Source organism: Vidua macroura, chromosome Z, assembly GCF_024509145.1.
Source record: "Vidua macroura isolate BioBank_ID:100142 chromosome Z, ASM2450914v1, whole genome shotgun sequence".
Classification (NCBI taxonomy): Eukaryota; Metazoa; Chordata; class Aves; order Passeriformes; family Viduidae; genus Vidua; species Vidua macroura.
This window is the reverse complement of record NC_071611.1, coordinates 33,141,870-33,157,964: the sequence shown is the minus strand read 5'-3', so window position 1 is coordinate 33,157,964 and position 16,095 is coordinate 33,141,870. Positions and strand designations below refer to the sequence as shown.

The following is a 16,095-nucleotide window of genomic DNA, read 5'->3' as shown; positions in this document are numbered from 1 at the left end:
ATAGCAAGGGGAATTTAAAAACAATAAAGCAGTTTACAATGCAGCTTCACACAGAGTTTATGGGTGATGGGGAGATGGCAACATCATTCAAAAATAAAAAGGGAAGCAAATGGCCTAACTGGCTGAATCTGATGATTAGCTAAAGAGGGTGAAGGCTAATGAGTGATCTGGAAGTTGGAGTGGGTGTTGAGCTTACGTGTTAAAATAGCCTGAAAAAACCTGAGTTGCGCAAGTCATGGAAGTTGAAACGAGTCAATCTACAGCTTCTGTTGTGTGTGACACTAGTGCAGGATAAACAACTTGCTGTCTGTAATGGATCTCTTCCTGAATTGGGACCAAGATGTCTTGATGTACTGATTGCGTTATTAAAATTCAGTATCTGTTCTTGAAGAGTGTCTGCTTAGCAAGGACCGTCAGTGCTTAGTAGGAGTACATTAACTAGGGACTTTGGATTTCCATTTACTAACTTCACAGCATCTTAATTGCAAAGTTCCTTCAGTCCCGTTGGTGCAGTCAGTTATGTTGCTGATGGCTGCAGTCTTCTTCCAAGCCATTAAGTGGAATACATTTATTACTTTTAAAAGGGATCACCGCTTGATTTATTCCCCCACCTGTGCCCTAAATGATGCATGAGGTGCTTACGCGTGAGTGCTCCTCAGCGGTGGCTGTTACCCAACACCCTTGTTTCGCTGCGCGTGTAAATGCGATTTAAAGACCCTCTTGACCTGATTCATCGGCATCAAAATGTCGCTGCGTACCCTCCGGCACGGCCGGCTAAAAGAGCGGCGAGGCTGCTGCGGGCGCGCCTCACAGCGGTGTGCGGTGGCGGGGCTGCGTCCCGCTCCGCCCCATCCCGGGAGCTGGGGGGGCCGCAGGGCCGGGCGGGGGACGGTCGGGGTGCGGAGGGGCTGGCGGGGTGGTTCCGGGGACGGGCGCCTGTCGGGACTCCGGGTAGGGCAGAGCATCTGCCCGCGGGCGGCCGGCGCCCTGCGGGCAGCTGCAGCTGAGTCCGACACCGCTAAATCTGGCGGCGGGTGTGGGGGGTTCTGGTCTTCAGAATTACAGGAAAAAGGGTTATTTGTGCTCAGCCGGGCAACTTCCTTTTTTGTATGTCCCTTCGCGGTCGCGGGGAGGCAGAGGCCCCTGTTAAATCAAGCGCCCGTTCTGCAGCTGAGGTAAGTGAAAAAGATATTTTCAGCAGAAAATGTCTCTGCTCATGTTCATTTGTATGAAGTGTGGGAGAGTGTGAAACTCTTCCGCGGACTCGCGTGGATCTCTAGCAGTGAAGCTTGCTTGCATTCGCATCTCTCCAGGCGTTCGTCCCAGACTTGGGGCAGGACATGCTTCTGTATCTCTTCGGGCCAAAAAAGATCCTTTTGGTTTCTTTCTTTCAAGTTTGTGAGACAGGAAGAATTGAAACTTTCTGTTTAGCTCATTGCATTTGTCTCATTTTGTAAAGAATGCAATACAGATGCTTGGCACTGGCTTTCCTTCTCTGTGTAATGGTTAAGAATCAGTTCTCAAAATGTTTGCATTTTATGCAATCATCAAAGGAAGGAAAAGCTCTTACTTAATTGCTCTCTGCTTAATTTGTATTCACTCAGATTCTCTTGAAGTGTTGAATCAGATTTAAATGTACTGGCCCCAGGTTTCTTCAGTGTTTGCAATTTCTGCCTTCTGAGGAAAAATATTTTTGTAATGTGTTTGTGTATGTATCCATCATGAGTATCATCTTCACGCACTCATGCTTAAACTGGGGAAGTGTCACTTGCCTTCTCACCTGTAATGGATTGCATGACTTGTCTTTTGGGAGTAGAGGGTCTGGAGCACAAGGCCTGTGAGGAGCAGCTGAGGGAGCTGGGGGTGTTTATTCTGGAGAAAAGGAGGCTCAGGGGAGACCTTATCACTCTCTACCACTGCCTGAAAGGAAGTGGTGAGATGAGGGTCAGTCTCTTCTCCCAAGTTATAAGCAACGGACAAGGAAATAGCTGCAAGTTGTACCAGGAAAGGTTTAGATTGGATATTGGAAAAGCTTTCTTGTCAGAAAAAGTTGTCAAGCACTGGAACACGCTGCCTGGGAAAGTGGTGGAGTCATTGTCCCTGGGGGTATTTAAAAGGCTTGTAGATGTGGCACTTGGGAACAGGGGTTAGTGCTGGACTTGGCAGTACTGTGTTAATGGTTGCACTTGATGGTTTTCTGGAACCAAAATGATTCTATGATTGTCTGAAATAGTTGAAATCCAAATTCTGGACTCTATTTGTGAATTAAGAAACTGATTGGGCAAGATAATGTTTTCGTGCTTGAAGGAAGCTTCATGTATTGGGTGGAAGAATGGAGTGGTCTGATCAGATTTTTCTGTCAGAGGCTAATCCATAACAAAAGAGGTCTCAAAAGGGATAAAAAGGGAGAAGGAAGCTTTGGGTTTATATCAAGAGGTTGCAGTATTGAAGATGATCTTGATTTTTCTAGAATCATTTAAACCTGAGGCATTTTTGCATGATTTGGTGTTTGTAGGGGGTATTTTCAATTTAAAAATGCCATACTGAGAGAAGTTAAAACATAAATGTGTTCAGTAGTCTTTTGAGCCTGATCTCTCACTACCATGCCATGTTTTGCCTTGCAGTTTTGACTAAGATACAAAAGTATTGTTAATAAAGTTTGCAGTATAGATTGTAAAGAAAAGCAGGATATATAACAGTTAGGAGCTGATCTGAAGCAGCAGGGTTATCGTGCTGCAATGAGTCTGAGTTTTATTGTTTTCTAAAATACATGATTAAATATCTTTTTCAGACATTTAATATATTACATGTACAGGTACATTTCAGGGTCGTGGCCATCTTTTTTGAGCGTGAAGAAAGTATAGAAGTGAAGTTTTGTGCTTTTTTTGTTCTTTTGCCTTCTCATGTGTGTGGAGCATGGCATTACCTGCACTGTGTTGTTGTTCTTCTACTTGCAGCACTGCAGTAGTACAGAGATTATAACTATATTCTGTATTTTGAGGCTGTAGTTGATTCCATAACAGTCCAGAAAAATATTCTCTTTCTTCCAAAATATGTTTTATTAACATTATTTAAGTAGATGTGTGTTTTACTTCTAGTTCTACTCTTAGTTTGAAAGACAAGACTGGCAAGGGTAAACTAATGCTCTGAAGTAGTAGAGAGAGTCTTCCTTCTGGTTTTCTGACAGGTGTGTATTCTGTACAATACAGATTGAAGCCACCTAAATCTGACAAATCTAAAAGATTTTGATCTGGCAACCCGCTTTTCAGTGAGAGCTCTATGTTTCTTTAGAGCTCAGTGCATGGCTCCTCCTACTCTGCCCATCCATTTTGCTCACCAAGACAGTTTGTTCTCCACCAAGAATGAGCATGAAGGCAACCATTGTCTAATAATGTCTTACTTGCTGAAACATCTGATGCAAAATTATCTCTCAAAATAGACCCTTGCAGCCCAAATAGACTTTGTAGTCACTCAGACAATGAGCTGAAGGAGGTTTACTCCAAGACTAGTCCTGTACAGGAACTCTCTTTAAACCATAGCTTGTCTGTTTTTCCTCTGTCAGTGAAAAAAGAACAGGGGAGGATAGTGCCTGAAAGCAAAATTATGTCTGGTAATATAACCAACATTTAATTCTAGTGAATATGATGGCCTGACCTTTCTTTTAGTGAGCATTAGCAAACTGGATGCAATCATATAGTTGAAATTAAGGAACTGACCCATATTTAAAGCAAGTAAATCTTGTTTTTTGTTTGTAACTTTAGCTTTTTCCATAAAAATTCTGGGGTGTTTTTATGAGGTACAATACATTAATTAGTAAAAAAACACCTCTTTTGCAGTTTTTTATCTATCTGAGCATTTTATACCTTTAGATTTATATAGAGACTTATTTGTTATGCTTGTTCAGAGAATAATGAGTTATATTCTATTTTCTCCTATTAGTATCAATGTAGTTAAAAATTTTATTTAATTTTCAATGTAACAGTATTTTATAATATAATGTATGAATATTCAATGTGTTGAATTATAAGAAAAAAAAGGCTTTCTCAAAACATGTTTTGCATCTGTAACTCCAGGATATAGTAAGCAAAATAACTATTATCAGCAGTTATTAGCAGAACTGACTTTTCCTGGTCACTATGTCCTTCAGAATTTTGGAACAAAAGTATCTTATCCTTTTGTGCCTACACTGGCTATTTAGAGACTGAAAGAGGAAAAATGGCTTTCCTGCTTTTAAGTTTCCAGTTGGTTTGAAGTTTTTAAATTAATAGGTTGTTTTACATGATGATGATTTTTTTTTCTTTTTTCTTTTTTTTTTTTTTTCTTTTTTTTTTTTTGATGTTACCGTGTTTTTAGAACAAGTTTCTGGGGTCAACAGTTGATACAGCATTTTGAGACCCTCACGATGCGGCTTCTTCAGATATCTCTGAAATCTTAGTAGTTTTCTGAATAGATGTGCATTGCTTGAATTTATTTACTTTAAGTGGTGTTAGTAGGTTATGATACCATTAAGTTTTCTGGTAGGCCATCATAATTTAAAACACATATAGGTTTATTTTCCAGAAGAAAGTGCACCTAACACCTGTTTCATTCAAGTTCTATTTAAAGGTAAATGTATGAATCCTATTCATCCTGCTCTGAGGTTCAACTGACTATTTTTAGCTCACTTAAATACTGTGGATTATGAAATCAGTGTGCCCAGGATCTTTCATCACAGTGTCTGCCATTTTTCCCATGGATGGGCTTGTCAGTGCATAAGTCTGAGTTGAAGAGTTGAGAAAACCCATTAGCTGTCCCTCAAATTTACTGCTTCTTCCATTATGTTTACATGTAATTGTCTTCTCTGACCAATGTAGGAAAGCCTCTGTTTTCCTCTTTGGATGCTCAGTGGTACTCACCTTTGGTGCAGTCCCGACCGATCATGAATCTGATGCACCCTGTTACCAAAAAGGATGCTGAAGTATATATATAAATCATTTTCCCTTTCTCTTTCCCTCTAGGATTTGTGGAAGTGCTGATGGCTTTGAATCTTGGAGTTCTGAAAACTCATGGTTATTGATTTTCCAGGTTCATTTGGCAGAACATTGCAGTTGGGTGGCCCAATGGGCTAGAGCAGAGGCTTAGGCTCCTGTCTTTCAGCATTTGCTGGTTGTGGATAGGGCAAGGTCTGTCTCTCCATATGGCAGCCATCATGGGAAAGCTGTAGCAATGGGTGGTAAAGACTAAATAAAAGGAGTGTCTATTCAGCTTCTTCCTTCATAGTTGTTAGAAGAGTGTCAGACTTAGCAGGAAAGAATTTTCTGTCACAGTCCAGCAAAGATGTTAACAAGTCTTGAGGATGACTGGAACAAAGAATAGTGCTGAGTGGTGCCACATCCAGTTGGCAGCTGGTTGCTAATGAGGTTCCCTAGAGCTCACTATGGGGCCTCATCCTATTCAGGATCTTTGTTGCTGATCCTCACAAGGGGATCCAAGGGCACCCTCAGTCAGTTTGCAGGTGAAACCAAGTTGGGCAGGAGATGGTCTGCTGGAGGGCAGGAAGGCTCTGCAGAAGGATCTGGACAGGCTGCACTGATGGGCTGAGGCCAATGGTGTGAGGTTCAACAAGGCCAGTGCTGGGTCCTGCCCTTGGGTCACAACAGCCACAGGCTGGGACAGAGTGGCTGGAAAGGACCTGGGGGTGCTGGTGACAGCAGCTGAACATGAGCCAGGGTGTGCCCAGGTGGCCAAGAAGGCCAATGGCAGCCTGGCCTGGATCAGCAATGGTGTGGCCAGCAGGAGCAGGGCAGGGATTGTCCCCCTCTGCTGGGCACTGTGCACCTTTTGTCCACAGATATGTTGCAAGGAAGAGAAAGGTTAGGCCCTCTTCAAAAGGAAATGGGAGACATAGATACCCTGGGCAAAGAGAACGTTGAGGTTCTCCACAACTTCTGTGCCTCAGTCTTCAACAGCAAAGTTCCAGGCATGTCAATCAAGTGAAGAAAGGCAAATGCAGAGACTGGTAGAATGAAGACCCTAAACCCACTGTAGGAGAGGATCAAGTCTGAGACCATCTAAGGAACCTGAATGTATGCAAATCCATGGGATCCAATAAGATTCATCTGTGGATCCTGAGGGAGATGGCAGAAGCTGCTGCTAAACCACTATACATAATTTTTGAAAAATTGTGGCTGTCAAATGAAGTCCCTGTTAACTGAAAAAAGGGAACTATAACCCCCATTTTAAGAAAGGGGAATGCAGAAGCCCCGTGGAACTACAGACCAGTCAGTCTCTTCTCTGTGCCAGGAAAGATCATGGAGCAGATTCTCCTGAAACTTTGCTAAGGCACATGGAAAACAAGGAGGTGATTGGTGACAGTCAACATAGCTTTACTCAGGGCAAACCTTGCCTGGCAAATTTGGTGGTCTTCTATGATGGGGTGCTGCAGCTTTGGTGGACAAGAGCAGAGCAACTCCCGTTGTCTACCTGGACTTAAGCAAAGAATTTGATGCTGTCCCACTTGCCATCCTTGTCTCTATGTTGGAGAGACGTGGATTTGATGGATGGACCACTATGGATAAAGAGCTGGCTGGATGGCCACACACAAAGAGTTGTGGTCATAGCTCCTTGTCCACATGGAGACCAGTGATGAGTGGTGTCCCTCAGGGGTCAGTCCTGGCACTGATACTGCTCCACACCTTTGTCAGTGACGTGGACAGTGGGATCGAGGGCAGTCTCAGCAAGTTTGCTGATGACACTGAGCTGGGTGGGGCAATCGACACAGGGGAGGGAAGGGACGACATCCACAGGGACCTGGACAGGCTTGAGAGGTGGGACTATGCAAACCTCAGGGAGTTCAGCAAGGCCAAGTGCAAGGTCCTACACCTGCACTGGGGCAGTCCCAGACACACCCACAGGCTGGGCAGAGAAGTGACTGAGAGCAGCCCTGTGGGGAAGGACTTGGGGGTAGTGGCTGATGAAAAACTCACCATGAGCCTGCAGTGAGTGCTCCCAGCCCAGAAAGCCATGGGAATCCTGGGCTGCATCCAAAGCAGCTTTGGCCAGCAGATTGAGAGAGGGGTTCTACGCCTCTGGTCTGCTCTGCTGAGCTCCCACTGGAGCACTGCATCCAGCCCTGGGGTCCCCAGCACGTTGACAAGGAGTTGTTAAAACAAGTCCAGAGAAGGGCCAGGAGGTTGGTAAGAGGGCTGGAGCAGCCCTGCTATGAGGATAGGCTGAGCAAGTTGGGACTGTTCAGCCTGAAGAAGAGAGGATTGTGTGGAGACCTCACAGACACCTTCCAGTATCTGAAGGGGCCTACAGGGAAGCTGAAGAGGGATTCTCTGACAGGAACAGGACTGACAGGGCAAGGAGGAATGGGTACACACTGAAAGAGGGGAAATTTAGATTAGGTATTGGGAAGAAATTCTTTACTGTGAGGGTGGTGGAACAAGTTGCTCAGGGAAGTTGTGGATGCCCAATCCCTGGAAGTGTTTGAGACCAGGTTGGATAAGACCTTGAGCAACCTGGTCTACTGGGACATGTCTTTCCTGGACATGGAAAGGAGGGTTAGGATTAGATGGTCTTTAAGATGGCTTCCAACCCTTAACATTCTGTGATTTTATGACTCCATGACATGTTGTCTTTACATTTATAGATGTGGCATGTTATTTATTCTTGGTGTAACATCTACACTGTATGCAGGGGCATGTAGTTCATGTAGTTAAAAGCAATCCTAGAATAGAATCTAAATGGAAAACCATTTCATGTCCTGAAATGGGGAAGAAGGGCAATTAATAAATGGCCTTAAATACAATATAGGGAAAGGTCTTGCTTTGATGAATCAATTTTTTAATCACTTGAAGAAGATAGCTTTTATAGGCATCTTTAAGTGAAACACTTATGCATATATGGTGCAATTTTCACTCAGACATGTTCTTTGATCACTTTTACATATACAACCTCTTCAGTAAACAGCCTAAGAGCTATTTTATCACATACCATATATCAGTGTCCTGACAAGCACATAAGATTTGAACAGCATTGTGACCTGCTAAGTCACTACCTTGGTTTCTGGCAAGTAGTAACTACCAGCTGCCATGCCAAATAAACAGCTGCTAATTGATACTGAACAAAGTGTAAGCAAGAGGATTGAACCACATGAGCAGCTCACATCTGGGAAAAGTCATGGAGGTCTCTCTCCCCAGTTATCTCCTCTGTTTCACCAACTCAGATGCCTTACATTTGCTATTGTAGTACAAATACTTTTTTTAGTCTTCTGCTATTTTGGCAAGTGGAAGTGACTTATTGTATGGCTTAGTACTAGAGAAGAACTAGAAGATGGGGGAAAAGATACAGAATGGATACAGGATGAAGAGCACCCACTGAGTGAGGATGGAATCTTCGACTATTTAAGCTTTCTGGTGTGCATGTGAAACTAGAATTTTTCAAAGGCTTCTAACTTGATGTTGCAGCCAGCTTGGTCATGCCTGTTCTTGCAGTTCTGTACTCCACTGTGATGGGATATGTCATGGTATGTGGTATTTTCAGCTTAAGCATTATTCAGAAATGTTTTCATGATTTGCCAATGCTTCTGAGTTTAATTTCCTTCCTAAAAAAGTATGGGATTGCTGGAGCTAGTTAAAGGAATGTGATAAAAATTTTGTTTGCTTTATTCATGGAAAATGCAGAACTATTTTGGCTGAAATGAGGCCTCTTCTGTCTCATATCCCCTCAAAAATTGCAAATCTGCACGTAGGATATCAGCAGAAGCTCTATCTCTTACTATGGGGAATAAACAAGGAGTTAGAGACACACAGGTGCCTCCAGGGCTGTGATCTTCTTGTCTCAGTGGAGGTATGGTGGGATGGTTCCTGTGGCTGGAGTGCTGGAATGGAAGGATAAAGGTTCTTTAGGAAGGGCAGGCAGGCAGATGAGGAGACGGTGTCACCTTCTATGTCAGTGACCAGCTGGAGAGCACAGCGCTCTGCCTGGGGTGGGTGAGGAGCTGACAGACAGCGGATGGGTCAGGGTTAAAGGGAGGGAAGGGACAGAGGACAGGGGACATTACAGTGGACGTCTGCTACAGGCCACCTGACCAGGAGGGCTGAGCAAATGAGACTCTCTACAGACAGATATGAGGGTGACTTCAGCCTTGCCAGTATCTGTTGGAGGGACAACAAAGCTGGGCATAGGCAATCCAAGAGATTTTTGGAATGTGTCGGTGGTAACTTCCTTCTCTAAGTGACAGTGGAGTCAATGAGGAGAAGTACTGTGATGGACTGTGCTGTCACCAACAAGGAGGGGCTGGTGGGAAGGTGAAGCCCAGGAGCAATCTTGGCTGCCATGACTGTGAAATGCTGGAGTTTGATTGAGGTCCTTAGGGCAGCAAGGACAATAGACTCATTATCCTGGACTCAGGGGAGCAGACTTCGGCCTCTGCAGGAACGTGCTTGGTAGAATACCATGGGATAAAGCTCTGGAGGGAAGAGGGGCCCAAAAGAGCTGAATGGTATTCAAGGATCATCTTCCTCAAGCATTGAGGAAGATTGGTGCATTCCAACAAATAAGAAGTTGGTCAAAAACACTGGGAGGGCTGCTTGGATGAGCTCAAACACAAAAAGTAGGTCTGTACAGGGTGGAAGCAGGGACAGGTAGCCTGGGAGGAATACAAAGAGCGGTCAGGGATCAGGTTAGGAAAACTAAAAGTCCTGATGGAATTAAATCTGGCCAGAGACATCAAGGGCAATGAGAAAAGCTTCTGGTGTTGTGCTGGTACAGAATACTTGGAACAATTATTTTTTTTTTTTATTGCCATCAATAGTGTAATTCATCTTTACTTCTTTGAGAACAAGAACATACACCCTACATGAATACATACTAATATATTCTCTTTATGTACTGGCTTTGTTTCTTGTTGGTACACATCTTGCTACTGCTATATTTTAGGAGTATGTCACTGGACAAACTCCTCCTCATTTTTCTTTGTATCCCACATGTCCTTTTAATTTTTTCTCCTGTTTTTTACTGTCATAGCCTTAAAGTATATAAAATGCTTCCCAAGACAAACTTAAAATAATATTTAAGTTGATTTCTGACAGAAACTGAGCTTAATGCATTGTTTTTACCATGTTTTCCTCTTTTAGATTGCTGTAAAGTTTAATTTTTTAGCAAATCCAAGTTTTTGTGGGAAGAACCCCGCATAGGTGTTATATAGGTTGTATAGGCATAACCCCTACTGCCTATATCCCACTTAGATCTCTGTCCAGTGACCTGGTGCACTCCTGCTTCCTGGCATTATCTAAACCTGGGGGAGGATGAGATACTTTACACAGCTACTGCTGTGCCTGTTTTAGGGAGATAGTACTTGCCTCCTACCTGGAGCTCTCCTGAGACACAGGTTTGATGGCGAGCTGAAATTCCAGACAAATCTGAAAACCTAATGTGTAACATGGACCCCAACTAGCTGCAAAATACCTACCTGTTGCTTATGAGCATAGTAACTAGAGCTACTTGTCCAGGAAGTAGGAATACTGAGCTCTAGGCTCTCATGTGGTGAAGGGGACACCTCTATTTTCTACAGGCAAATCTTCCACTTACTAGCCAAAGGAGTTGTGTGGGTTGCCATTCATGCTGGAGTTGGGCCACTGTTAGACGGGTTCTTACAGACAAGCTGATGAAGCGTGGGCTGGATGAGCAGTGAGGGGAATTGAAAACTGGCTTAATAAATGGACCCACAGGGTGGTGATCAGTGGTGAAGTCCATCTGGAGGCCAATCACTGGTGATGTACCCCAGCAGGCAATACTGAATCCTGTCCCATTCAACATGTTCATTAATGTTATGTATTAGAATGCTCTGGCAGAGCCTGCCTTCAGTGAGTTTGCTGATGACAACAAAACCGGAAGGGGTGACTAACAAGCCAGAGGGTTCAGCTACTGTCCACAGTGACCTCGGCAAGCTGGAGAAATGGGCTGGCAGGGACTACATGAAGTTCATTAAGGAGAAGTGCCAAATCCTTCATCTGGGAAGGTACAACCCTAGACCAGTACCAGGTGGAGGGCAGCTTTGCAGAAAATGCTCTGGTAGTCCCTGACACCCAATAGAGCATGAGCCAACAATGTGCCCTTGTGACAAAGAACGTTGATTTCCTGAGCTGTGTTAGGACTGAAACCAGCAGGACTGAAACCAGCAGGAGGTGATCCTGTCCCTCTGTTCAGCAATGCTGAGCCCACAATTGGAGTGTTTAGTCCAGTTCTGGACTCCTGATAGCAAGAGAGACATGGACATACCAGGGAGAGCTCAGGGAACAGCTGCAACGATGATTTGTGCACTGAAGCATCTGCCAAATGGGAGCTGGAACTATTCAGCTTGGAGAAGAGAAAGCTCAGAGGAGGTCTCATCGGTACCTGAGGGGAGGGTGCAAAGAGCCAGAATCTTCCCAGTGATCGGACCAGAGGCAGTAGGCACAAGCTGAAACACAGGATGTTCCTTCTGAACATCCGGAAATATTTCTTTTGCTGTGAGAGTGAGTGAGTACTGGAGCAGGTTACCCAGGGAGTTTGTGGACTCTCCATCATGGGAGATCTTCAAAAGCTGTTTGGACATGGTCCTGGGGAGCTGCCTCTAGGAGGCCCTGTGTAAGTTTGGATCAGATAGTCTGTAGGGGTCCCTTCCAAACAAACATTCTGTGATTCTCTAAGTGCTAAAAGCAGTACTCAAGGCAGGGAGAACGATTTTTGTAATTATTTTCATATGGAACCCTAGATTCTGGAAGGAACCCTGTCCTTTTAGAAGAAATCAGTCTACTACTTTGCTTTCCTCCTTCTTTACATAGAGTCTGAGGTTATTTGACTGCACAGTAGTTCAGTAGTTCTTCAAAAAGAAAGGCAAAGAGAGGTGACTTCCTTTGTCTTTGCAGACTGCACTCAGGTCTGCTGTCAGGGGCAAAACTGGAAAAATCCAATATGAATTCACCCTCTTTTGGATGAAAGGTGACCTGGACTGTTGTTCACTTCCTGAACAATTTCTTTACTAGGAGGTGATGAACAAGTTAGGCAGATCATTCCTTCTCCTTCAAGAGCCTTCATTTTCAAAAGAATTCACTAGATGAAGCTGCTTAGAAAAGACTAGGCGGGCTGAATGTCAAGTGAATGGAGATACATTTCTTACCATGATCCTTGGAAGGTTAAACACATGTGTGGATTGGATTGCCCTCAGCAGTGTTTTAGGTACACTTATCTTTCTATTTCTTATTGGAAATGCATGCAACTTGTATTAGTAAAACTGCATCAAATTTCTCCATTGTTCAGGAAAGTAACACTTAGACAAAGCAATACTTCACTTGAATACCAGTGAGGAAAGCTGAATAACATTATTAACTCTGACACAAATGCTAACAAAGTATTAAAAGGGCATCTTTACTTTTAAAAATAAAAAATGTCATTTTAATTTTTATTTTATGACAGCATTTTCTGCCCATACTTACTGAGAAGGAAATGTTCAGCAATTTGATTTGGATGTTTGTCCTGTTCTGCAGCTCTGTGGCAGGTATGTTTCTGGATTATTAGCACCTGTCTTGCCATAAGAAAAGGTAACATTCTCCAAATGAAATTTTGTAGAGTTCTGAAATATATTGCAGCTTATTGTAAATTTTAGCCTTATTAGTTTAACATATTTTTGGATATCATAAGTAGTAATGATAAATGCATGTAAATTACATGTGTATCTTTTACAGATACAAGTGTTTTAGAAAAACTGGCTTAAAGTACCAGACTTACTTTTTTAATAGCCCTAAATGAAGAAAAGAATCTGAGTGGAAGCTTCCTCATTATTTCTGTGAAGTTGTTGAAATATCACTCTAATGTAAAACCTAGTGTAATACGCTAATTAATGTGAACTGCATTTTAAACAGGAATGTCTGATTTGAATGACTAACTGGGCATTTTATTTTACTTCTGTATGAAAAAAAAAATTAAATTATCTGTAGACAACAAAACAACTTACCATTTTCCCACTGGTATTTTAAGAGGAATATGGCTATGTAATGTCTTTGATTTTATTTTTAGATGAAAACTCTATCAGAGATGCTGACATTTTTCCTTCATCTCCTGAAATTGAAAGAGGATCCTCCCTGGAACTATCCTGTGTTCTTAGGAAGAGCTACATGCCACAGAGAAATGCAAGCCACATCATCTGGAAATTGAATGATGAATTCATTGCTCCAGAAAACTATAACATTGTGAATGAGACTGTATCTAATATAACCATCTATAATTTCACTTACAGCACAGCTTATGTGGAATGTTTCATGAAGTACTTGGACACGGAACTACCTTTAGTTCACACAGAAGTTAAATCTGGCTGTAAGTAGAAAGGCAGAAAAAATAATCTTAACTCTTTTTAACAACTTACTATAATAATTTTACTTTTAAAACAGCTACTTTTGGTTGTGTTATTTTAAAACACATGTATTTAACACATGTATTTATACATATACACGCACACACACACACACATATATATATGTACACATATGTATTTTTTTCTGAAACAAAGCATGAAATTACTAGCATTCCTTACTGACACAGGTCTGTAACCTCTTTGACCCTGACTTATGCACAGCTGAAGTTTTTGTTGAGTTCCAAATATAGTGGGTCTGTTCCTTTGGTTATGTCTTCTTTCTAGCCTAGCCAATTTCAACTTTCTCTAGAGAGGATTTCCTTTCTAATCCTCTCTTCTAAAGAAATTATAATTACACTTTCTTATGCAGAACATTAAAATATGTATATGAATTCTCTAATTTATTGAACAGATTAAGTCCAGAGTATACTAACATATGGCTGGGGGTCCCATTCTAATAAAGAAGCAATAAAACCAAAACATCTGTAGAAAAAAATCCAGCAAAAGGTCTTGCATGTCTGCAAAGCTTAATGTGCTGTAAGCTTGTTGATAAAGGAAAGATCTTTTGACAGTTCTATTAGATGAGACAGAAAAATACTCTTTTTAAAAGAGGGCTTTGTCAACCAGTTCATTTCACTGGACACATTTCTCTTCTACTCCAATTTCTTCTAACAGTGAAGAAATTGAGCTGTAACAAAAAAGTCTCTTAGAGTGTTACATTTTTATGGATGACTTCAGACTACAGAGATTGCAGAAGATTGTTTCCTTTGTGCTATCTTGCTTATAAGATAAAGAGAGATAATTAGTGCTTTCTTCGGGGTCACACAGATCTGTTTCCCAGGAACTTGTCCTCTGCACTCTTTACGCTGTGCAGATTTCTCAGATTTGGGTTTTTCATAGCGTAAACAATTAGATATTCTGGGAGAGAACCAAAAAGAGTTCTCTCTGTCAGAATGTCTTTTTTTTTTTGTGCTTTTGCTGTTTTTTTGTTTTCCTCTTACTTTCTGGACTCACCTGAAACTACAGGTGTGTTGCAGAGGGGAGACAGGGTGTGCATACGCTTAGATGTTCAAGACAGTGTATGCAATGGTTTGATATATGATAGAGTTACTGCCTTTAGGCACACTTAGTACAGTATTTCTGAGAAATAGTTGGAGAAAATCTTGCTGTCTCCTCAGGGTAAGAAAGAGTGGTTTTGACTTTTGTTTTATGAGGAGTTCTGAGGGCAGTGAGGGATGATAAAATGAAGCGCTATGAGGACACTGAATGAAGTTTGCCTTAATTGCTTTTTGACGAACAAAATCAGGTGTACATAAAGTTACATATTTTTACTGGATTTTTTTTAACCTTTGTCACTGTAGTTCGTCCAGACATGCCAGAAAATATTTCTTGCATTTATTTCTATGATGTTAACCTTACCTGTACCTGGAATGCAGGAAGAGAAACAAGTTTTACAACAAACTATACTCTTTACCGAAAACTGTAAGTACTAGATATACTGGGCACTGGGTTGCTGGGATGTGGCAACCAGTTCTCTTCCTCTCTCATCCTGACTTCTGTTTAAAGAAAACTTTAAATCATCATGGAGTTTGGAGTCTTGGCATTTCTCAGTAATTTAAATTGATTAATTCAGGGTTGGTAATTGTTGAAAATACTTGCAGTCTGATATCTTTTTAGTGTGCTGTATAAAGGAAATAAGCATTCTCAACCAATATTCAGTAGAGAAATATTTATATCACAGCTGATATTCACTTGTTCTTTGAAGTAACATTACTAATAAGATTGAAAGTTGAGTGACCATATGCACAAATGGTGAATGGAGGCATTTTATGGGAGAGTTTCCCAGAAACTTTCTATGTAATGAACTAACCTCGCTTTGGGGGCATAAGAAATACTGCTTCCTCATCTACTTTAAAAAATTCCCATCAAAATTCATTACACTACTGCTTTACTGCAGTATTCTGCTTGACTCCAGTAGCATTTAACCTAAGGACCCTTGGAGTCATAAAGTTTCAGTCAAAAAATCCAGAGTTGTCCTTCTGGATTGCTTGGGGATTTCTATTTACAAATACAAATGATATGGTCTCATACTTTCCAGTGTAGAAGCACAGATACTTGGTTCTTTCAATTTCAGTTAGATTTTAAATGGTGGTTAGGAGCTTGCTTTTTTTCATAAGTGACTGTGAAAATGGTGAAATCAGTGTTGTCTCAAGGCAGATCTCAGATAGGATTTTGAAGGTGATAGTACAGATTTGTCCCAGATGCACTTGTCAATCTGTCCTTCATAGTGCTTCTTCTAGTAGTGCTCTTTTTCTGCCTAACCAAGACTCCAGGTAATATTGTTTCATGAGGAGACTTCTAAAATGCCTAAAGTTATTCTTGAGAATGGGAAGGAATTCAGATTCTGGAGGGTACTTTTTCATATTGTACTAGTGTATACTATCTTTGTAATTTAAATTGTAGGGTAGGAAAACTTTTTAAATTTTATTTCCATTTTAGCTTTGACATTTTAGGCTTCCATCTTTTTAATGTGGAACTTTCTAGCTACTTCTGGTGTTTCTATATTTTATAACTTAGCTGCATTTGTGAAGCCAGAAGTTAAAACAGCCATTGAAAGCACATTTCAGTATTCTTCCTTCCTGTATAAGCACAGACTTTTTATTAACCACAAAGTGAATTGGATTGCAGAACTGTTTCCAGCCAGATCTAAACATAAGTTT

At 41.6% G+C, this 16,095-nt stretch overlaps 1 protein-coding gene across 2 annotated transcripts in view; it reads left to right on the top strand.

Annotated features, from left to right (window-relative positions):
• Window positions 1–1,063: 1,063 nt before the first annotated feature.
• The window catches only part of IL31RA (interleukin 31 receptor A), a 35,708-nt gene continuing 20,676 nt past the window's right edge, over window positions 1,064–16,095 (top strand). For both annotated transcript variants that reach the window (XM_054003355.1, XM_054003354.1), the window contains exons 1-4: window positions 1,064–1,175; window positions 12,442–12,523; window positions 13,042–13,338; window positions 14,737–14,857. In XM_054003355.1, the coding sequence (XP_053859330.1) occupies window positions 1,110–1,175; window positions 12,442–12,523; window positions 13,042–13,338; window positions 14,737–14,857 (566 nt within the window). In that variant the 5' untranslated portion in view covers window positions 1,064–1,109. The remainder of the gene's footprint in view (window positions 1,176–12,441; window positions 12,524–13,041; window positions 13,339–14,736; window positions 14,858–16,095) is intronic.